Source organism: Parambassis ranga, chromosome 22 (genome assembly GCF_900634625.1).
Source record: "Parambassis ranga chromosome 22, fParRan2.1, whole genome shotgun sequence".
NCBI lineage: Eukaryota > Metazoa > Chordata > Actinopteri > Ambassidae > Parambassis > Parambassis ranga.
Genome location: NC_041042.1, coordinates 5,723,683 through 5,745,692, shown reverse-complemented (window position 1 = coordinate 5,745,692; position 22,010 = coordinate 5,723,683). Strand labels below are relative to the sequence as shown.

Genomic DNA, 22,010 nt, shown 5'->3' with positions numbered 1-22,010 from the left:
ACCATATTCGATCTTACAGAAGGAATCAACCACAGACAATACTGGAGGCTTAAAGCTGCTACAGTTACAGAATCGCATTTTTCCCCCCCAAAGGAAACCATCGATGACACATATGCAGCAGAACATATATAAAAGTTTGATTCTCCAGTGAAGTTAAAAATACTTTTAAGTGCAGTTATGACACAGATTAACGACAATAACACAACTTTCAAAATCTTACTGTTTCACACTATGAAATGTTTAAGTTACATTGTTATATCTATTAAAGTTAGTGGAACCAAGTCATCAGGATGCTCTGCAAAGAGGAGTGTATTTCTTTCTGGTTATCTCAATCACAGCAGGATCAAAGAGGTTAGAGCATCACAATCGGTGTCTGATAGGCTTTTACTTGCATAAATAAATGCCATTTTCTTTTGTTTCTGATGTCTTTGCATATTCAGATTTGTAGCGAGTGGGATTTAAGGAAGTGTTTGAGTGACCAGCTCAAAGCAGATTTATCTGCAAGATATCCCAGATTTCAACCGGTGAAGAACATCCTACTGCACTGACGAAATAGCACTAAAACATGTGATTAGTTCTGATTTCATTTGCAGCCACAGGTGGTGGTCCTAAAAAACATTTTCACACCATTTTATCTGACCTAAAAATGTCTGCTAGTCTGCAGTCTCACATGAAAAGAAAAAGTAACAAGTATCAGAAAGTGTGCACTGTTCACGTGGTCCTTTAAACAAAACTCTTGGATTACTCTCAGCATTCTGCCTCTTTAGTATCAATGCGCTCCTGCCTCTTGAGCCGCCGCCGTTCCCTGGCTGGTGGGTTCTGTTCTGTCAGATCCTCGTAGGAGGATTTCGTAGCCGACGAGCAGGCTCCTGCGGTTGTGAAATCGTCCGACAGCCCCTCCTCTCCCAGGTGAGAGTCGCTGCTGGTGTCTTCCTGGATTGTGTCCATCCGTAGCGCCCCTGCGCTGTCCGGGGTGGGGACGTAGCTCATGGCGGGGGCCAGGGTACTGCTGCTGCTGCTGCTGCTGTTGGTGGTTGCGGGAGGGCCCCGGGCCTGAGCCAGGGTCTGCTGCTGAGGCTGTGGGAGCTGGAAGGAGGGCGCGGTCTGGCCGGCGGAGGAGGAGTGAGGTTGATGAGGCCTGACGATGCGCACGGATGCTGACTCGAGGTTGTTGAGTATTTCTTGACTCTGAAGAGTGTGAACATGCATGTGAGATAGAGACATATCAACATGGTCTGTCTGACTGAGGTGGGATCCATTCTCTTTTTACTACACCCTGTTCAATTCCCAGGTTTTCCCCCTCTTTCAGAAGCTTTTGTTTTAATCCCACTTCATGTTTTGTACCCCCATTATTACCCCAAATCTCTCATTTACAGGCAGGAATGAGTAAAATAAACCTTTCAGCCACGTGGACATTTTAAACTGTCAGGTGAAAGTATTCGTCATCGCTGCAGTCCATTTAGAGACACAAGGCCTCCTAAATGGAATGAAGCCATCATTAATTGTATTGGCTGCTCGTATTTATCCTGATCTAGGATCAAAATGTCTGCTGTGAGAAAGGCCCAGAGTGGAATACCCCCTCAGTCTGTTTTCCAATCAAACCTAAAAAAAAACAAAGAAGACTTAACACAGTGTAGACAGCCATTAAAAAAAAAAATTAAAGGTCGCCTATGGAACAATACCATCTTCTTATTGTGGTTCTGAACAGTGGCAGATGCAAACTCAAAACGTCGACACACACTGCATCCGATTTCACAAACGACAACAAGGTGCAACCTGTTTGGTCCTCTCGCTGTTTGAATACTCCCAAAATGCAATCTTGCTTTCTTGAGGTAATTTCTGATCAGACACAGCTCTGCATGAATGGCAGCTGTGCAGACAAACACACTTACAGTAATTCAGTCACATTAAACAGTGTCGTTGACTTTCAGCCTCCCACACTTTATCTGTCAGATAAAGGTGAGTTGAGGGCAGCTAGATCAGTGATTACGTCAAGGAGGAAGCAACTGCAGGAGTATCCCAAACGTGGGCCACTGACCGTGCATCATCATGGACTTAATGGCAACGCATCGCAACACCAAGCCATGGCACACACACTCACCTACGGCGGGAGCTCTACTACAAACTTCCACCATCTGCTGCAGTTCCAAGGCAAAGAGTGATGGACATGTCATTCAGAAAACCCAGCAGTGACAGTGAAGCCATTACTGATGGATTATCTGACAGCTGGTTCACACAGCTTGAGGAGAAAGCTTTGAATCTATAACAAAGCCAGTTATATTACTGTGTTTTTGCAGTTTAAGCTTGTTTTTAAGAACTGTCAAATACTAGCACATTCGATGCTGATGCATTTTCCTTAATAGTGATGTATCACCGAATTTTATGGGAATACACCGTGCAGACAACGACCTTATCCTCAGCAACAACACTTTATGCTTTTTCTCCCTTCACTATTAAAGATGTCAGTGTTTAAAAAAGCAAGTTGGATTAGTCTGGTTAGTGTTGGCAGCAAGGCTAGTGCACAGGATCATATAGGAGCATTAGGAAAAATGAGAAACTTACATTTGGAGGGTAGTAGAAGGGCTTATTGTTCTCCTCATACTGCTGGTCAAGTCGTTTGTCCTATAGAAACAAAGAGGCAGACGGTGAGCACTTTACAATATAACGTAATGTTTGTTTACAGAAGAAATCCAACTTTAACCAGTGCTAAAAGGGCAAATTCATAAAAAATCGTATATCTTTCAAAATAGTTTTTCATTTTCTTACCACACAGTGAACCAGGATACTGAGGGGGATCCAGAAGACGAGGGAAAATACCACGACGGAGCCAACTATGTTATCAGCCAAAAACTTTCCTAATGTAGAGGTGACACAAAACCAAATCAGTTTTAGGCAGCACACTAAATAATGATTTTGGCTCATATTAGCTTATTCTCCGTTTGTTATTTTACATGTTTAAAGCATCCTGAAGGAATGGACTTACCAAATGTGTTTATGTCCAGTTTGTCAATAAAGTCCCACAGCCTCTCAATCACATCCTGCACCTGTTTCATGCACTTTCCCTGTTTAGGCAAGCACATTTACAGTTTTATCAGTGCTACACAGTGATAAGTGATAAGGTCTAAGAAGCGCTCCTGTAGATGTTTAGTGACTCACGCTTTCGTCACAGAATCCCACAGTGCATGGTTTTCCTTTGCGAAGGAAAAGATAACTGCCATTGGTCTGTATGAAGGGAGAGCAGATGCCATCTTTTTTTCTGCAGCACACTTTGCAGGAGTGCTCAGTTTCTGAAGGAAAAGGGGGGATTAAAGCAAACACTAGTCATTCCTTTCACTCCACATTCATTCACTAGATTACCAGATTAAAGCAAGCAAAAACACTTTTCTTGGCATTTTCATTTGTATTGAGTCTAGATGGAGTCAGGATTAACAACATTAATCACAGGATCTTTGGTTTAAAAGCCTCTTACCATTACAAGCACAGGACTGGAGGTTCTGCACTGCTTCACAGAAGGGGTTGCACTCTCCATTGCGACACTGGCCATTGTCCACACATGTTGTGTTGTCAGCAGCATTGTGAGGAGGTGGACACTTACTGCTATTTCCTATGAAATTAAAGGGCAAGATGATACATTTTTCATTCTTCATAGCTATAGCTGCTATTCCTGTGTTTGACCAGAAGGAGGCATCACCTGTGCAGTAGGAGCTGCCTTTGCAGGTAGCATTAATGGGTTCCTGGCATTTTTTTTGTGCCGACTCATACTTGCAATTCTTACAGCAAGGACTGTTTCTGTCACTGTGAAGAGAACAGTTAACATTTGAGTGTCTTTTTAGTGTTGCTAAGTGCCTTTTGTATATTTTATCTGTGTTGGATCTCAGACCTGCACTGTGCATTTTTTTTGAACTTGCAGCCAGAGGAGCAACAAGGGTCATCGTTGAGGTGGAGTAGCCCAGGGTCACAATCCTCTCCGTCTTCCACTCTAGAGTTCCCACATACCTTACTGTTCCTCTCCTTGAAGCAAACAGGAGCTTTGTAACGTAATGTCTTCCCTACGGATATCTTGCTGCAGTTGGAGAAACGCTTCATGAGGGGAGGAAAAAAAGATGGGAGGTAGTGATGAGGTAGGGTTGGATGTTACAGAGCAACGTTATGAAGCTAAAATATAAGAAGCTGAAAAACTGCAATAATAACATGTATCCTCATATATATATATATATATATATATATATATATATATATATATATATATATATATATATATATATATATATATATATATATGAGGATACATGTTATTATTATATATATATATATATATATATATATATATATATATATATATATATATATATATATATTTCACAGAAACATAATCTGTGATCCAGCTTACTGAACAAGCTCATTTATAGATGCAGTTCTCACTCCACATCACACTTTGCATCATTAATTCAGTTTAACCACCAGTGCAGCAGACTGCAGTACAGCAGGTTATATAACATGCATTAGTGATATTGAGTTTGTTTTTTATACTGACTGGTACCTTATTGTTAACATGGTCTCCGCTCACAGCAATAGGGTACATGACAAACTTCCCGCCGTTGTCGTCACTAGGAGCACAGTATTGGACGTTATCAGGATCGTGCTCTGCTCCAAAGTTATGGCCCAGCTCATGAGTAGTAACCAGATCTGCTTCCTGATGACACACAAACACATCAGATACTGAATGTGGTGAGTAAACAACATATATCACAAAGCAAATTCTCATTAGAAAATAAAGAAGCAGGACTCAAACTACTGTACATAACAGGGTAATGGTGTTTAAGAACTGCGACATCAGAGGTCGTTCACACATTTAGCTCAAACGTTTTGAAAACTACACTGTGAAGCAAAGTGGCAGAGGCTTGAGCTATGGAACTGCAGCACAGGCAGGCCAGCATTATTAGTCATAACACCCACACAAAAAGGTGTGTCTGCTGTAGTTAGAGCGCTAAACTTGGCAGGATGACATGTTGCATAACATCCTGACTGAAACCTTGTGCACCCAGCCATTAGTTTTGTCAAAAAAGAGAAGACAAAAAAAAACCTTTGTGAGGATGGTTTTGCCATAGTTCTTAGTGCTGGTCAGGCCCGTGTTGAGGTAACTGGGCTTCTTGGCAGAATGAGATGGGTAGTACGCTACGAAGTGACACAATAACAGAAAAAGGTCAGTATGTTTGATTTTGATGTATATAGTAAATACTCTCCTCATCAGATGAGGGATGTGCTCTCTTACGTTTTGGGCAGAGACCACCCAGGGCATTAGGTTTGGAAGGGGCCACATAGGCCAGTCCCAGCGTCCCCTCATCAAAATCCTGGTAAGTGAATAGGTGGGCCAGACACACGGTGGAGGCGTTGTCAGCTATGTCAGAGCTGAATTGCTGAGGAACACAAGAATAATTTGTAAATTGTATACCAACATTTTTGCAAATCCACAGTAGTGTTGCTCAAAATCAAAACAGATAAATGACATCATGCTGATAAAACTATTGAACTCTTGTTAAACAAGACCTAGTTTTATTTCTATCTGTAGCCATCACCTTGTTATTATGCACAATATCAAGCATTGCATCAGAAAAGTGAGATGGAAATGCAGACATTTAATATACAAATTCTCTAATACACAAACTGTTTTGTGCTCACTTGAAAGTTCTACCACTTGATAAAAACACATCTAATTCTTTTTCTTTAATGTCAACTTTTAAAAACCAGAGTTGTGTCTCTTATTTCTACCTCTAGGAGTTTTTTCACATCCCAGACCTCCTTCTCTTTGTCAGGGCTGTTCTCCATGTTGTAGTGGATCCTGTCACGCGGGCCAGGATCCTTGTTAATGATGATCTGAGAAAACATAATTTAAGGAAAAATTGCCAAGGTAAAACATTTTATTTAACATACACTAGTCCAGTTATTTAGAGGCATAAAGCACATTAGCGTATGTAATTTTTTACATTGCTGCACAATTGCACAGTACACATGGGTTGTAAGTTGAGGCCTCATCTCAGACTTTTAGCAACATTTTTAATCCAGATCCTTCACAGAGATATCGTATGCATTTGAGTTAGTCAGTGACATGCTTTGGGGTTTTCATTTAAGTTGTCTAATCTCCCCAAAGATATTGGGGTTAAATGTGACAAAATTCAAGTTCTTCTTGACAATTACTGTGAAGAAGAAAATAACTCACAACTGCTAAAAGAATGCATATCTTTTCAATGAGAAAAGCCCAGGACTCGCAGTATGACAAACAGTGTCTTTATTCATTCCGAAAGCCTGTGGAACAAATTAAATTACCCCACGAGGCACACACAAAAGCTTTCAGTTCCTCTTAAAAATGCTTTTCTCGAGCCTACTGAGGGACAGCGTTATTCTCAGCCCACTTCCGGGTGTGAAACTATAAAATGAAGCCAAGAAAGCTGTGATGTCTGGGGCTAAAGCCCTACAGAGTGACCCAGAAGTCAAATCCTTACCATACTGTAACACAAATACACAATCAGCTACACACCTGATGGATCTGGACCCCATAGCCTTTGTATTCATCGTCCCAACTGGTGTTCCTATAAATGTCATCAACTCGATCAATCAGCTCAATCTGGAGTGGGAAAATAACACCGATTACACACGACAGCTTTGTCAAGACAAATGGAATAATACAACAAACTGTCATGAGGGTGTACCAGGTAATTGAGAGTGACGCTCTCTTCCCCACGGCCCATGTGTCTAAAGAAACGGTAGTCTGCAACCAGCAGCAGAGGGCAGGTATTCTTCTTATGATCATGAGCCTGTCTCTTCTCTCTGTGGTGAATTTCTACACAGAATAAGCAAGAGAGGGTGTACGGTAAGTTTGGGCAAACAACCATATTGAACCATAGTTATAGACAAGCATGTAAGTCACATGTAAGCTTACACAGACACTGTGTACATAGTAAATGTATCAAGATGTTGAGCAATGAAGCTTCTCTCCAATGTTCCATTGTTAACTGTGCTAATTTTCACATTTAGCTTAACTTAAATATCTTTACCCATTATATAAACAATTCGTTTTACTGTTATTTAATACCTTCATGACTAATTGATTTAGTCATTATACAACAGTGAGAAGTGAAATCCTACGGTGCTTTAGAGTATGATTTTAATGACAAAGAATCTCTTACCCAAAATTCCATTATTCACACACATATGGAATTTGATACTTATAAAACTTATAGAGAAGCCAGATAACTTTATATAGTCTAAAATCTAAACAATCAGCAAAACAGATGAAGGCTAGCAGGAAGACATCGGTGTGAACATTACATCATACACTTGGCTCCACATTATTCAGAAGTGTAGGAGTGCTCTGCTCTGGCATCCACAACAAGCAGTGGGAGACCAGTGACAACTCAGAGTCATCTCATCGGGCAGCAGAGCCTCCATGAATTTTAATGCCTCCTCCATACGAACCTTCACCTCAACTCATCTCCCCCGATGAGTGCTTTCAACTAGGAACCAGTGAGAGGTGTTTCTCCTCTGGCACAATAACATCATTATATGCTTTACATTTCCAACACAGCACAAAAGATTCAAAAGGCATTTCATTGTTACATAATGCCTACTTGTCAGCAGTGTTTATGTGAATATCATAGGATAGGTTTTACGGATAAAAGGCTTTTATTAAAGTCACTGTTACAGAATCGAACACCTACTTCTATTGTCTCAGCCTCCTGTTTTCTTCTCTCCACCTCTTTATCCTCCCACTCCTTTTTTTTAACCTACACTTTACCATCCACAAGCAACAGTGCAGAACCTGGGTTGCAACCAGCCTAACTATGTAGACAGATTCTCCACATACAGTGAAGTAAATAGTGTAGCTCACCATTCGCCTGGTCCATCTCCTCCTGCACTTTCCAATCTCTTCTCACAGTCCGTGGCAGCAGGTCCTCGGCCTCTGCATGGACGTAACCACACACTTTTGGAGAAGCAATGCGGCTCAGATTTTTTATATCATCTGAGCGATAAACCAGCAACCTTCCATCAGTTGGGGAATCCAGAAACCTCCAAAGTGGCTGGATGGTAATACAAAAATAGATTTTACTGGTTACAAAAAGGGCAGGGTCAGCAAATGAAGGCATAGACAGAACTAGCAACAGGCAGCTACCTGCACCAAAAATCTATCAAAAACCAAGGCACACACACACAAAATTATAGCTAAAATAAGCTATAACCCAATCATGTCAGTGTCTGCTCTTTCCCTGGTGAACTAATGTGTATTAAAATCAAATTCTGAAGCCTAAAATGAGCCAATCAAACGAAAAATGTAAAGTTTATCAGAAGAAAGAATCTGTAAAGAATGTTGGTGGCTGCCAACTGGCAGGTGTGTAGGTATAAAGTGACAAGTACACCGATTACACTGTTCCTTACCTCTACGTTGTACTCTGCTTCATCAGTTAAGATGTGAGCGGAAAACTCGTCTCCTTCCATGTGTGCCTGCACTCGTGAATTCTCCTCTCCTGTGAATTCAAAAGAAGTTAACCTCTTTGTGCAAAGGACAGCTCCTGGAAAATGCAAAACTGGGGAAAGAATGCTTTTTAAAGCTTTGATATTCACTCACCAACAACATGTCCAGTGAAATAGTTCTGAAGCTGAACATTGTAATTCTCCTCTTTCCCATGTTTGTCCACAAACACAGCTTTGAAGTTGTCAGTAAAAAGACCAGTGTTTGTGGTCAAGTAAAGCTTGAAATTTCTAAAGGGAAAAAAAGGAGATAAAACTTTATTTCTTTTAACTTAATAATATCTTTTAGGCTGATAAAATGTGGCACACATTCTATCTGAATGCAATATATACAAGTGCCTAGCTGATGCTAATACAAATAAGCATTTTAATCCAAAACTTTATAAAGTTGGATGACAATATAACTCTTTAGAAATATTATAAATAGGATTAAAAGTAGTTTAAGTTTACAAGTTTAAAGAAGTTTAAAGAAGCTGTACCTGTGCAGTGCCCTGAAGCTCACCAGGCGCTCCAGGTGGGAGTGGGTGTGGACGTCCCTCTTCCTGACAGAGTGCAGCTGAAGGCCTGACAACGGCAACACATCGAAGTCTGACAGCATGGAGTCCAGAGTATCTGAAACAGTTTTTGCTCAACTATAACAAAGAGTTGCAAAGAGTTGCACAAGACAACAACAGAATTCAAGAAACATCTGCTCCCACGTCTCACATGATCTCGTCTTCAAGTTTTAACAGCCTGACTTAGTCTACAACTAGTCAGGAATAAATGTCCTAATATTCTACAACAGGAAAATACCGTTGTTGGTTATCAAAAACACATACGACGACTCTAATTTATTCTCAAAACAGCTAGCGGTTACATCGAAGCTAACGTTAGCTTAGGTTAAATTGCTACATTAGCTACTTACCAAACTCCGCGTTTTCTTCGTCATTTTCCACCGTGGTGATTGTTGAGCTAACGGCACCCTGTATCCAGCACAGAGCCAGAAAGGCAATGAACAGTATGCTTCTCATTTTAAGCGGTCTTGTCAGTTACACAAATCATTGTTTAGGTTTGATGCAACGGCTAGCAGAGCTACCCGGAAGTGCTCTGAAAAGGAAAAACTCCACTCGGGAAGACAGCAGCGCCGCAGAGGTCCCAAAGCGGTATTTGGTATGCCTCGTTCCGTCTAGTGGTATGTACCGCTCTCAGGGTGGTACAAGCCGACTTCTAAGGCTACGTTCAGACTGCAGGTTTTTTGGTGTTTACAAAAATATATGCAGCTGCTACCACTCTCCTGTGTGAACGGACCGCGGCCCTGAAGTGACCCGCATGCGCAGAAGAGAACACGACGTCACACAATGTGTGCTTGTGTGGCTTTGTTTATGAAAATGTCCAAACGTAGCCAACATAATTACAACCAAATAATATTAGGAAGAACGCTGAGAAAGAAGAGAGCAGTAGCTGCAGTGTCTGTACAGAGATGCGTGTGGGTGCGGAGTGGTGGGATAGTGATGTGACTGCTTTTAGCGACACTGACTTCATTCATAACATTCATAATTTCATAATAACGAGAACATTTTAATACGTCTGCGAGCGCCTTTCTGTATCACTTTCACGACATCTCCCTCATCTGTAAGCAAGCGCGTTGGGGTTGGGCTCTATACTTCCTGGCAACAGGCGCTTGTTGCTAACAACACCGCTTGTCTACCCGCTCCTGTGTCGCAGAATTGTGACGTCTGTCGCCTTTCACTGACGCTAAAGTCGGATCTATGCCGCATAGCCGTTCAGACTGAATCGGATACGTATCTGATTTAGGACCACATATGAAAGTGGCCTGGGTCGGATATAAAAAAATCGGAATTGAGCTGTTCAGACTGTCATGACAATATCAGATACAGGTCACATTCGTGCAAACAAAAAATCGGATTTGGGTCAGCCTGCAGTCTGAACGTAGCCTAAGTGGTATCCCTCTTTGTTGTAGTGGTACATACCGGTACGTGCCATATGTGCATTTGCTCACATTGCTCTAAAACCAGGTTAATGAAAGCTTTGAGAATGTTCAACCTGTTTAGGGGGATCTTTGGGTTTTTCTGTTTTAGAAAAGACGGCAACTCAAATACACGATGAGTGATCCTCGGAGTCTGTTGCCATGGTAACTCAGCCTCTCATACCCTGTACAGAGTCGAAAGTCTGTCATGTATATCTGTGCAGAAACCATCTGAGTGGATGCTATTTTTCTCGATACAGAGGCAGCTTTAGTATTTTTTTCATATTGTTCTAATTTAAATATAATTATACAAAAATAATAATGTCCTAATTTGTACGATGTCCTATGGACGTCTTTTGGGGACGTCCTATGAGATGGATCAGATGTCTGTTGTAGGTTTTTTCCCCAACTATAACACAAGGGACAAATTATATTTCTGCATCTGCTTTGCCTTTCATTTTTGCAGTTATTAATCATTATATTTTACCTAACTGATGTTGTACATTACCATTCAGTCCCCATCCCCACAGACCATTGACTATAAACTATTTTTTGACATTTTTAGAAGGAACCAAGACCAAAATCCAAAATAAATATCCAACCTGATCATTCAAGCATATGTATCATGGCAATAATAAATAAAAAAACAAGATTTATTCAAATACTGCTGCTTTTATTATGTAAACATCAAGACAGACAACGGGCTTGGATTATAAAATGTTTTATTTATGGTAACATAGCTGATACACAGGGATCCAAACAGTTCCACAAAGGTTTTGGGGACTACAATTGAATGAATAGCAAAACAATAGTGGTCCAAATCTCTAGTAACAATCACCGGACAGACTAACAAATCATCCTCTTGTGGGATGTGTACAAACCTGCATTGAAAACTTGACACTTGGACATGTGAGTTACAGCTATTGTTCCCATTCCAGTGTAATATCTCAAGAGACATGCATGACAGAAATGTCTTCTTCCCATTAGAAATTCCTGTGTTTTGGACCCACCATTTCCCCCCCAAACAGACATGCTTTACAGTGTAAGAGTGGTATCATAACCAGGGCAAAAAAGTGAGGATGTAACCAATGGGCACTACTTGGCTGTGGTATAGTATTCACTGCCAGTATGTAAATGCTCTGGTTCTCCCTGCAGTATGAAAACTGAAGCTGCTGTAACCGTACCACACAACTGTGTAGAGATAGACACACTACAGAAAAGATAGGGGGGAATCTAGTTTTTTTTTTTTAAACTTCAAACATTTCTTATTGGATAATCCAACTCAGTTGATGGGGTTTAGGCATCCAGATGTTCTGCATTTCAACTGACCTAGGGGTCTGATACCATGTCAAGCTAACGGCACAAATAGGAAGGCCAGGGCAAACACAAACAAAAGGAATGGAGGGTTTCTCTTTTCACAAGGTGTTGTCCGAATCTGAGATGTGAAAAGTTTTTTTTTTTAAATAATATCCATTCACAAACATTATCAGCAATGGGAGTCATTGGTAGAATGTTTGAGTGGAGCATTAAAGAATGGAGGATGTGTACAAAGTTTTTTTCCTTTTGTTTTAGGATTAACCCCAACAGTTGAGTGCTTGTGTTTTAGTTTTCATTCTCACCACCCTCTCCACCTTCTCCACCATCGCCCTCCTCTGCAGCATTGTCTGATGTCCATAACTAAGGAGAAAGAGATCTTTGTTTAAAATACAGCCAGTAATCCAAAGTCCTTCACTGTGTGTTACTAATACAGTTAATCAATATTTTGGTATATTTAGGTATTGGATTTAAGCACTGATTGTTCATGCATCCGTTCATACCCCTGAAACAATGTATGGTATCGTTGTATTTTTAAGTAGTTATAAGAACATGTGTAACATGGTCAAATTGACAGAAGCCTGGTAAATCCACTGTAATGATTACTTTTGTGTTGCATGAGAACAGAGCACTCACCGACAGGTTGTCCCTGAGGAGCTGCATGATGAGTGTGCTGTCTTTGTAGGACTCCTCCTGTAGCTGATCAAGCTGTGCAATGGCAGCATCGAATGCCTGTGAGCAACAGGACAATTTTACACATAGTCCATCTCTGGCTGTTTTATAAACTGAAGACAGGAACATGAGCGATGCATTTTAATAAGAATGTCTGTAAGACCTCTTTGGCCAAACTGCATGCTTTCTCTGGGTCGTTGAGGATCTCGTAGTAGAAGACAGAGAAGTTAAGGGCCAAACCCAAGTGGATGGGATGTGTGGAGTCCATCTCAGCTTTGCTGATTTCAAATGCTTCCTTGTAGGCTTTCTCTGAGTTTTCAACAGTCTCTGAAGACAGAGAAATGAAATAAAGGATTGAAATATATACACACAACAATAAGATGTTAAAAATTCTTAGGTCCCGTCAGGTCACTTCTATCATCAGACCCAGCTCCATTAAAGACACAATGGCCTTTTTTGTCTTATACATACAAAATGAAATAAACATAACACTGGTGCAAACTCACTTGATCTGTCCTCTCCAGAGGCAACTTCAGCCAGGTATCTATAGTAGTCCCCTTTCATCTTAAGGTAGAAGACTTTGCTCTCTGAACTCTTGGTGTCAGGAATTAAATACTCATCCAGCAGTTTCTGTAAAGACAAGAAAAATATCATACGATTCTTCTTATTAATGCAGTAAGTAAATATTGAGCAGTTTCCAAATAATCAACAAGAACATCAAGACACCCAACTCACTGTCAACAGTCAAATCTGACACATGTCTAATTTGCAGAAACAACATTCTATATTTACAGAATAATCACTAACTGCTCTAAATTAAGCACAAATTACAGTTTGTACAACACTACATTCAAGTGTCCTATTAGTCTCCAGCCACCAGAGAGCACTGATCCCTTTGCTCTTCATAGCTGCTTGACTCACTGATTAATGAGTACAGTTCTGCTCCATCATGAGTCAAGAGCACGAGTGTACTCGCTATCATCTAAAGGACACATCTTCCTTCGTGCCATTTTTGAGCAGATGTCACTAAAATTGTCCACAACCATGGCCAAGGCCTCTGGTGTGTCCCCAGCTGTCTTCAGCTCTCTATAAGCTGTCATGTCCTGTGACTATGCAGAAAGGCAGGATGCTAACACTGCTGCTATTGCTGATTTAGATAAACAAAGGGATGAAATACAAAAACAAATCCTATGTTGCAAATCACATCCTGTCTGTATACCCAAGACAAAGTCATACATCTTATAATGGCCATGTCATTCTTTCTCGTCTTTCTAAAATACTGTCATAACATTACTAGAGCTAATCTGTGTCAATAAAACTGTGACTTGCACACAAGATAACTGACTTACAGCAGATTAATAGGTTCATTTTGAATTAAAATGCTTCCACAACACCTCAACCTCAATGACAAAAGGCCAATCTTTGCTGACAAGCAATATGGAGCAGCCCCTCCTCAATCATTTACTGATTGGCTCAGCTAAAGATGCTAAGCATTTCACTTTCATTCCATGCTCTACACAATAGACATAAGAAGTAGCCCTGGTCACAGAGCTTTCACACAAAGCTCTGATTTCAGTCACCAGTGTTCGCAAGAAAGCACAAAAGTGAAGAGTGATCATCAGTGTGCGCTAAAAGATGGACTAGTTTTTCTACTAATTACTAACTAATTAAATGGGCCCATGACCTACTAATACAGTACAAAGCAAGATGATGAATGTGCAGGAAATCAAGACAGGAAGCACACAGGCAGCTTACTTGCCAGACCTCTATAGACAAGTTGAGGCATAAGAACTGACGCACCCTCGTGCTGACAAACTCTAAGTCAACACTCACCTACTGAAAGCTGAGTCACAGCCATGGAAGTGCACAGTCTCAGGAACACACATGAGAAGTCATAACATAAATGGCTCAGTCAAGCTGCAAGGGCCATTTATGTTTATGTGTTTATCAAGACAGCAGCTCAGGGAAACGATCTCAATCTCAAGCTAAGCTTCTACCCAGATCTCCTCTAATCCACTATCAAGGCAGGCTGGAAACAATGTAAAGCACCAATCTGTGCAGTTGCATTAGATTAAGTAAGAAGTGAAAGCATACCACCCAGTAAAGCTAAGCTTCAAACTGAGGCAAGTAATGCTTGTGAATGGATTTAGTTCAACTGCTTTCAATGTAGTCTGCAGAAGGGTGTCATTTTTGGTGATCTGTATAAACTGGGCTTTAGGGAGAGTAGGAGTCATTTATGCATGTTAATTCTTGCACAACTCCATTAAGCTTCCATCTGCCAGATATGATTGCTGGGATATTCAACATACTGTACAACACTGTGACTGCAGCATACATTTCCTGTATGTGTGTGTGTGCGCCCACGCTTAGCTTCAGAGTTCATTCTCCACCCAATTCAGACACACCTTGCTGGTGCGTCTGACCTTTTGTCAGTTCACAACCACACAATTCTTCAAGCCCATTGTTCTAAATCCAGATTCCCCAAAGGCAGAAGCAGTGGGTGGACCACATAATACATTCTTGTCCTCTGTAGTGTAAGAAGTTATACTCATGCATGTCACAGGAAACAGAGATGTCATACAATACTGCAGTAAGACGTCACTGAGATTTTAGTGTCCAACAGACCACGAACAATCTACAGTCATTTCAAGCTGAAAATATATATATAGACTGACACTTCTTTTTAATATGTTATCAATTTTAATTATCATTAATTTTACTGTTAGTGCTCTGCATAGTTTTACCTATCTTAAAAGCTCTCCAGCACACATATTTGAATCTATGCGTAAGACTTAAGTATGTAAAAATCGGATTCTTTACCAGAACACGGTTGCAGATCTCATCCAGCTCTTTCTCGACCTTTATCCGATAGTCTTTGACCAGCTCCTGCTTCTTCTTTTCGCTGCCCTCAGACTTAAGTCCGATGCTGGACAACACCCTCCATGCGGACCGCTTCGATCCCACCACGTTTTTGTAGGCGACGGACAGCAGGTTCCTCTCCTCGTTTGTCAGCTCGCCTCCCATCTCTGTAACCTTCTTCATGAAGTCTGCCATGTCTTCGTAGCGCTCAGTCTGCTCAGCCAGCTTGGCATTATGAATAAGATCCGTTCTATCCATAGTTTATATATTTTATGGGGATAAGATGTGAGGAATCCGGGTGTATGTGACAGTCAAGGACTGAGAGGTTAAAAGATGGGTGTAGCACGGGATCAGAACAGAGCTATTCCCCACCAGCTGCGAAAGGACGTTCATACAATTAATAGAAGATAAAACGAGATGCAAGTGTAGAGCTAAATAACCAACTGACCCTAATCTATTATGAAAAAACATACATCTGTCTGGTACGAGTGTGAAAATGGAACAGTTTGACAAAAATCACGCATTAAAATATTTAATGTTTGAAACGAAATATCAACATTTTAGGGGAATCATCCTAAACTATATAAAAACAAAATCAAAAAACTATCTTTATGAAGCTTCTAAGCTGAGCATGACTAAGAGCATCGGAAGTAAGAGACCTGCTGCTAAGCCCTTTTCACAAGCAAACCCGCCACAAAGCTGTCTGCTGCAGTTAGCTAGCCAGTTAGCAGAAAACTAGCTGGCATTAGCTATATCGGCCACTCCTTTCAATAAAAAAATGTAACAGTAGCATTACTCAAACAGAACACCAAACGAATACACAGTTTGACAATCTATCGAGAATAAAAGGTTTAAAAGAAAAACTAGAATGTATATCGTCTCTGACCTGCTGTGGTCTGAATTTGCTCTCCAATTTGATCCGATTTGAGAGATTGGTCCAAAAGGCAAATAACGGCAGCAGAAGCAAGATGCCAACTGAGCATGCTGAAGTAGTAGGCGGTTCAACCATATGCCGACCCTCCAATCAAATGTCCCAATCTGATTTGATTGACAGCAGTGGGTTGGGTTATAAACCAGTAGCTGGTTAGCGCGGGGGAAAGAGGTGGGCCTTCAGTGTTAGTTTGGCTGGCCGGAACGCCGCAGAGACTGGGGCCACGGGGTTTCCTCCAATTAGAGCAAGGAATGAAGACGTCATCGTATTGCCATAGTGATGCTCATCCAATCACATTCCCACTTTCACACGCTGTAGGGACTAGAGGCGGGTGTGGCTCTAGCTGATTTTAGTTGTGCATTTATATTGATGATGGTTTTATCTGGTCATTTTTTTCCGCACGTAAACAAATCCTGTAAATACAAACTGTTCAGTTCACCATGCGTATGTGGGAGTATTGTACATGGCATTGTATTTAACTGTGGCGTAGTTTGTCTGTGCCATAATATTGAACCCACTGCTGCCAAAAATACAAATCAATGAATGTGTAATGGCTACATACAAGCACATCAGTGGCAGGATTCTCTGGTTAACAAAACATATTGCAACAGGTCAGACAGTGACTAATACCCCATACATTTTGACTTCAACTAAAACATTTGACAAAACTTTGAGAGGCTATGTAGGCCACTCAGCCACGTGATACAAAAATATGATGAATATGTTAAAAAAATGAATAATCTCAATAGGGCAAGTCCTGTTACCCTGCTTCAAGGTCTTCAGTGAATATAATGTGGGGGGGGGGGGGGGGTCTATTAAGGGCTGTCATTCTCTTTTTTGAAGTTTAACCCTCACAGAACTTTGTGCTTACTTAATCCCAACCTTCAGTCACTGAGTGTGAAAAGGCGTGGGCTTATGAAAGGTGTAGAAACCTCTGTGGGTGTAGCTGGAAACAACTCTCACTCCCTGACACTTTGACACTTTGCAGATTGCCACATCATGCGTCATGCCTCAGCTCTATCTGTAATGCTGTCAGAACCAGACACGTGTAATTTTAGTGGTTTCTTTGATGATCAAAAACATATTTTAGTTTTTCCAGTTATGTATACACACACACACACACACACACACACACACACATATATGTGTGTGTGGGAGGAAGCTGGAGTCCCCAGAGAAAATGGAACAGGAAGAAAGTGCAAAACTCCACAAAGAAAGGCCAAGCTGGGTTTATATAAGCACACATCAATTCAATCAATAAAATAGATCAATCAAATTGATTGATTGAATCAAACAGGAGAGCAGGGGAGTTTGTTTTACAAGCTCTATGAGAAATAAATGCAGTTTTAGTTATGGTTTTGGGGTTGGTCGAATGTTTCAGTGGATCATTTGTCTTTTTATTGCAGTGAATGGTAAAAATCATTCGCAATGTAATAAACATGGAACTGCGTACACAGGAACTGATAAAGGGTGGTGCAATATACTTCACAGCGAGAAGTTTCCTGATTCAAAGGCAGCAGCCAGCTGGGGCTTTCTGTGTGGAGTTTGTACGTTCTACCCTAGCCTTTGAGGGTTTTCTCTGGGTACTCCGGCTTCCTCCCACATGATGCACACATTAGGTTAACCAGGGATTTTAAAATTGGTTGTCGAAGCGAGTGTGAGTGTGACTATACTTGTCTGACTCTGTGTACCCCGTCTCTCAACCACTGACAGCTGCTATAGATTCTAGCCCCCCACCCCCCACCCCCACCCCCCCACACCCCCACCCCCTTTTGTGGGATAAAGCGGGTTAAGATGGATGGAGGAAGTGATGAGACATCTGTGAAATCTTCGTTTGACCTTCCGAAACAAGTCCTGTCTCTCATCCATCCGCCCATATTTGAAACGAGAGTGGCAAACCTGAAACTTGTTTTTTTTTACTTGAGACGTGCCATTCCAGAGCCCAAATCAAGAGCCTCCTGTCCTCAGTAGGACAGATGGCTATAAATAGTGTTGGTTAATAAGATGGGAAATCCCATGGCCTTAGCTCTAATTTTGTGCTACTGTAGCGGCTTGATTTCATTTCCTGTTGTTTTTTTCTTATACTGTTAATACTATTCATAATGTATTGCAATGTGTAGTGCTTGCTTTCACATCTTGACCTGTCACATCTGTATATATGACACTTGATTGAAAAAGGTATGCAAAATGATAAAAACTTTTGTGTTCAGTAATAATTCAGTGCCCCTCATCAGTGTGATTCCTTGTGATTTGTATTGCAAACCTTGTATATATGGGCTGTGCTTAGTGATCGCTAAATGACAGTCAGATTAGAGGGTGGGCTCCACACTGTGCAATAGTGGGAGGAAGCCTCATAGCAATCAAGCCTCAGCCTTCCAATGCACAGCCCACTCCCAGGTTCTAATTAGAGGTAATTAAAACACACTCCCTTTCACTTTTCCTTACACACACAAGTGCAACACACACCAGGGTTTCAATAATTCACAGGCTGTGATTAGGGCCAACAGAAAATGTAACTCTGCAGGGGGACTGATATGATGAGGTGCTTTTCAGTATGTGCAAAATGTGTATGTGCAGCACTAGCTGCATATGACAACATGACCTCCATCAAAGGAGAATTATGCTTGAATTTAATCATGATGTGGTACCCTTCACAGAGGCTTCCTGTCCTTTCCCGCTGACTCTTCCCTCCCATCTCTCTGACTCAGCCTTTCCAGGGATGCCCGACAGTCAAACATGTTCAGACACATACATACATACGCACTGGATCATCACTGCCAGAAAACCAACACTGTCTCCTAGCCCTGCTCCTTTGACAAGTGTGGACAGAGCCCTTTTAGTGAACATGTCTGCGGACTGTCTCTCCTCTAGCAGTCCGCAGACACACAATACAACATGCTGCAGCACCACTAACCGCAGAAATCTGTCCACCATACAGCAATGCACCTCACAGCAGAGTGGAGGGGAAAATAGCTGCACAGGAGCCCCGAGAGAGGCATCTGTGGCTTTGAAAGCAAAAGAAAGACGATGAATTCAAAGCATTCTACCATGGCTATCACAACAAATGCTTTGGATTATTCCTGGATGTCCTGGACAGACATCACTGACCTCGCGTCAATAAGACGTCAGTGCTAAATAGTACTTAGTTACCTGCTGGTGTAGAGGCTGTTTTCTCACTGTCTCTATAAATCCTGAAGCCTAAAGAAGCTAATCTTCAACTCAGCACTACAGAGTGGAGGTCAACCGATCAGCACATGGAAATCAATGAGCCTTGAGAGGATGCATGATTGGCTTTAAGTCATGTGATGATGTGGAAGATCATGTGTAATATGAAGTCAAAAGCTGTGTGATTCCACCTTGTTGTAGAAGTGTTTGGTGATAGTGTGGGGGAAGGAAAGGTGTTACACAACAAAAGTGGGCTTCCAATACTCCCACCCATGGTGCTGCAGTGGCAGAGACTCAGCCAAATGAAACAGTGATAAGAGTGGGCTGCAGCGCTCCTCCTTCTCTCGCAGCTTCCATCTGTCGCTCTATTGTTTGCACTATCATGGCCTCCTTTCCAGCATTATACATATATATTTCTTTTCATTGAAAGTTGGAAGGCTACTAAACAATTAGCAATATTATCTCTTCATCTGTGTGGTAAACATTGTTGACTAGTGTTTCCAAGGTACACACCCAAATTCCAACACCATGTGCAAATGCTGTTGGGTGATGAAGATGGGAAAGCTGAGTGGGCTCCTGTTTTAACTTGAAAAAGAGAGTATGCCAACGGAGAAAATAAGAGAGTGAAAGTAAGGGGAGGGTGGTTGAAGGCTTTCTTCCAGCACGTGGGATTATGGAGACATGCGTCTGAGAGACATCAGTGTGATGGTTGTAGAAAGTAAAAAGCTACTACACCTCAACTATGTAAACTTGCTATGTATACGTAAGTGATGGCATTTCACCATTTTGGTTTGGCTTGCTTTAATTATCAAAAAAAATTAATCGTTGGTGATGTAAATACACAGACAATAGGCCTGTCCAAAGCACTGAGTCTGACTGCCCCTCCCGTCCTCCTTTATGTAGAGGTAAGCTGAAATGGAAAGTTACTAAATATGGTTTTAGGAACACCTCCCTCAGCCCCACCCTGTGGTTTACCCAAAGGTGAGGTCAGCGGTATGCTTACAGCCATCCTCTGCAATGTGTTACATGTCCCACCATTTGCATTGTTGGCATGTGAATCTGCAACTTAAAACTACTCAAACACACACAAAAAATGTTGGAGACCAAACAGCAAAGTGAAAGAGCTCATGCAAATGTTTAATTTTACTGAGTAATTTATGAGTCAGAATCAGAGGGCACAGCTCAAACATAGACACTGCCCTTATTGTGCTACAATATGCCTGAAGTGAAAGTTCCTAAGATGACTCCCTATGGGTGAGTTTATATATGTTTTTCTACATTGTTAGACACATAGTACAAGCTGCATGCAGCATTATTTAGACAAATCAAGTCACAGCTGAAGGATTAATCTGTGACTGTTTGGATTTGAACATTCCTCCTGTTGGCTTTTAATTACTTTATGCAGACCCTATCATTGACGGTAAACGCAGCTACCTGAACGTGCAACAGTATCAAACAAGGGCAGAAAACTGAAAATGCATCCTAGCTCCTTCTAAAGGTGGACAACCCAGGAGGCGTCCTCCTGAGGGGGACAAACTGCCTCACAAAGGTGAAGCACCTGTCTCTTAGGGTCCTAGTTCCCAAACTTCTCAAACAAGGCCATAATATACATAAACCTCACCAAGTATAAACTCTGTCTGTGTCTCTGTTCACTGGAGGAAGCATCTCTTTTCAGGACACAACCGTGGCTTCAGATTTGGAGGTGGAAGCCTTCCTGCAATGGTAACAGATGGACAGCACCATCTGCAACGAGTAGCAGTATGAACTCCTGATACAAATATGCCAAAAGATCTTTAAAAAAAATCTATGCTAAAAAGGGTTCTAAACCATAAATAAATGTGGCACAATCCAGAACTATGGCAAACAGTATGGCTGCTCTATCTGAGGACTCAGTCAAAGGACCTTTATCTCTCAATCCTGCCGGCTTCAGCATACCACCAGCAGAGCTGACATCTCACATGACAGCGAGGTTGTTCTAGTGAAGCAGAAAGAGTGTTTGGATCCATATCCACAGTGATGAAGTCAGCTCACTGTACAGACGTCACAGACTCGATAAATCACAACGAATGCCTACTTCAGGATCAATATTTGGACTGATAGGTTTGGAGTACTTCCAAGTGCACCAGCTGGAACTGTGAGCAGCATCTGCTGTAAAGCAGATTTAGAGAATAGATGGATGGATGGATGGATGGAAACCATAAGTGAGCTGGAGACTTTCAGTGTAGAAGAATAGGATTTATTCCACAATTAAACACTGAAGATTAGTTCTTCTGGCTGTAAAGCAGTTTACTCAACAGACATACACACAGTCCAGTGCTTCGTGGGATAATTAGCATGGACCACACGAAATGGTTAGAGGGGGTTTGTGTTAATAATTAAATGAGTCAGATCCAGAGCTTTGCAGGCAAACAGCAGCAGAAAGGTCACAGCAGAGGAACAGCTCACCAAGCTCATTTCTGACGATTAAAACACCACCCTGCTATCACTGGAAGCTCATATTTACTGCTGACATGTGATGCAAATGAAGGGTCACACTTCACACAATCGCACACCCATGATGCTCTGGCAAATGTCAGTCCA

At 41.4% G+C, this 22,010-nt stretch overlaps 2 protein-coding genes across 3 annotated transcripts; both read right to left on the bottom strand.

Annotated features, from left to right (window-relative positions):
* Window positions 1–86: 86 nt before the first annotated feature.
* Window positions 87–9,822, bottom strand: adam17a (ADAM metallopeptidase domain 17a). Of its 2 annotated transcripts, XM_028395463.1 has the most exons (20): window positions 9,428–9,822; window positions 9,003–9,135; window positions 8,621–8,754; window positions 8,431–8,519; window positions 7,886–8,075; window positions 6,708–6,838; window positions 6,536–6,622; window positions 5,770–5,874; window positions 5,273–5,417; window positions 5,084–5,175; window positions 4,541–4,693; window positions 3,881–4,080; window positions 3,692–3,795; window positions 3,470–3,604; window positions 3,157–3,287; window positions 2,984–3,062; window positions 2,767–2,855; window positions 2,563–2,622; window positions 2,102–2,138; window positions 87–1,188 (listed from the first exon to the last, which is right to left on the bottom strand). In XM_028395463.1, the coding sequence occupies exons 1-20, from the start codon at window positions 9,531–9,533 to the stop codon at window positions 770–772; spliced, it is 2,619 nt and encodes an 872-aa protein (XP_028251264.1). In that variant the 5' UTR covers window positions 9,534–9,822; the 3' UTR covers window positions 87–769. The 2 variants fall into 2 exon arrangements, with proteins under 2 accessions (XP_028251264.1, XP_028251263.1); XM_028395462.1 differs by lacking the exon at window positions 2,102–2,138.
* Window positions 9,823–11,622: 1,800 nt separating this feature from the next.
* Window positions 11,623–16,344, bottom strand: LOC114427334 (14-3-3 protein beta/alpha-A-like). The gene is made up of 6 exons (XM_028395346.1): window positions 16,221–16,344; window positions 15,296–15,709; window positions 12,982–13,105; window positions 12,639–12,802; window positions 12,440–12,535; window positions 11,623–12,166 (listed from the first exon to the last, which is right to left on the bottom strand). Exons 2-6 carry the CDS (start codon window positions 15,590–15,592, stop codon window positions 12,092–12,094), a joined length of 756 nt encoding a protein of 251 aa, XP_028251147.1. The 5' UTR covers window positions 15,593–15,709; window positions 16,221–16,344; the 3' UTR covers window positions 11,623–12,091.
* Window positions 16,345–22,010: the final 5,666 nt, after the last annotated feature.

Bases quoted from the DNA above. Each gene is read 5' to 3' on its own strand.
- LOC114427334 (XM_028395346.1), bottom strand. From the start codon at position 15,592: ATGGATAGAACGGATCTTATTCATAATGCCAAGCTGGCTGAGCAGACT. The intron at 12,803-12,981 runs GTGAGTTTGCAC...CTCTGTCTTCAG, and splicing joins CTCTGGAGAGGACAGATCAA to AGACTGTTGAAAACTCAGAG. The intron at 12,167-12,439 runs GTGAGTGCTCTG...CTTTCTCCTTAG, and splicing joins TCCTCAGGGACAACCTGTCG to TTATGGACATCAGACAATGC.
- adam17a (XM_028395463.1), bottom strand. From the start codon at position 9,533: ATGAGAAGCATACTGTTCATTGCCTTTCTGGCTCTGTGCTGGATACAG. The intron at 4,694-5,083 runs GTTTTTTTTTGT...GTGTGTCATCAG, and splicing joins GCAAAACCATCCTCACAAAG to GAAGCAGATCTGGTTACTAC. The intron at 2,623-2,766 runs GTAAGAAAATGA...TTGTTTCTATAG, and splicing joins GTATCCTGGTTCACTGTGTG to GACAAACGACTTGACCAGCA.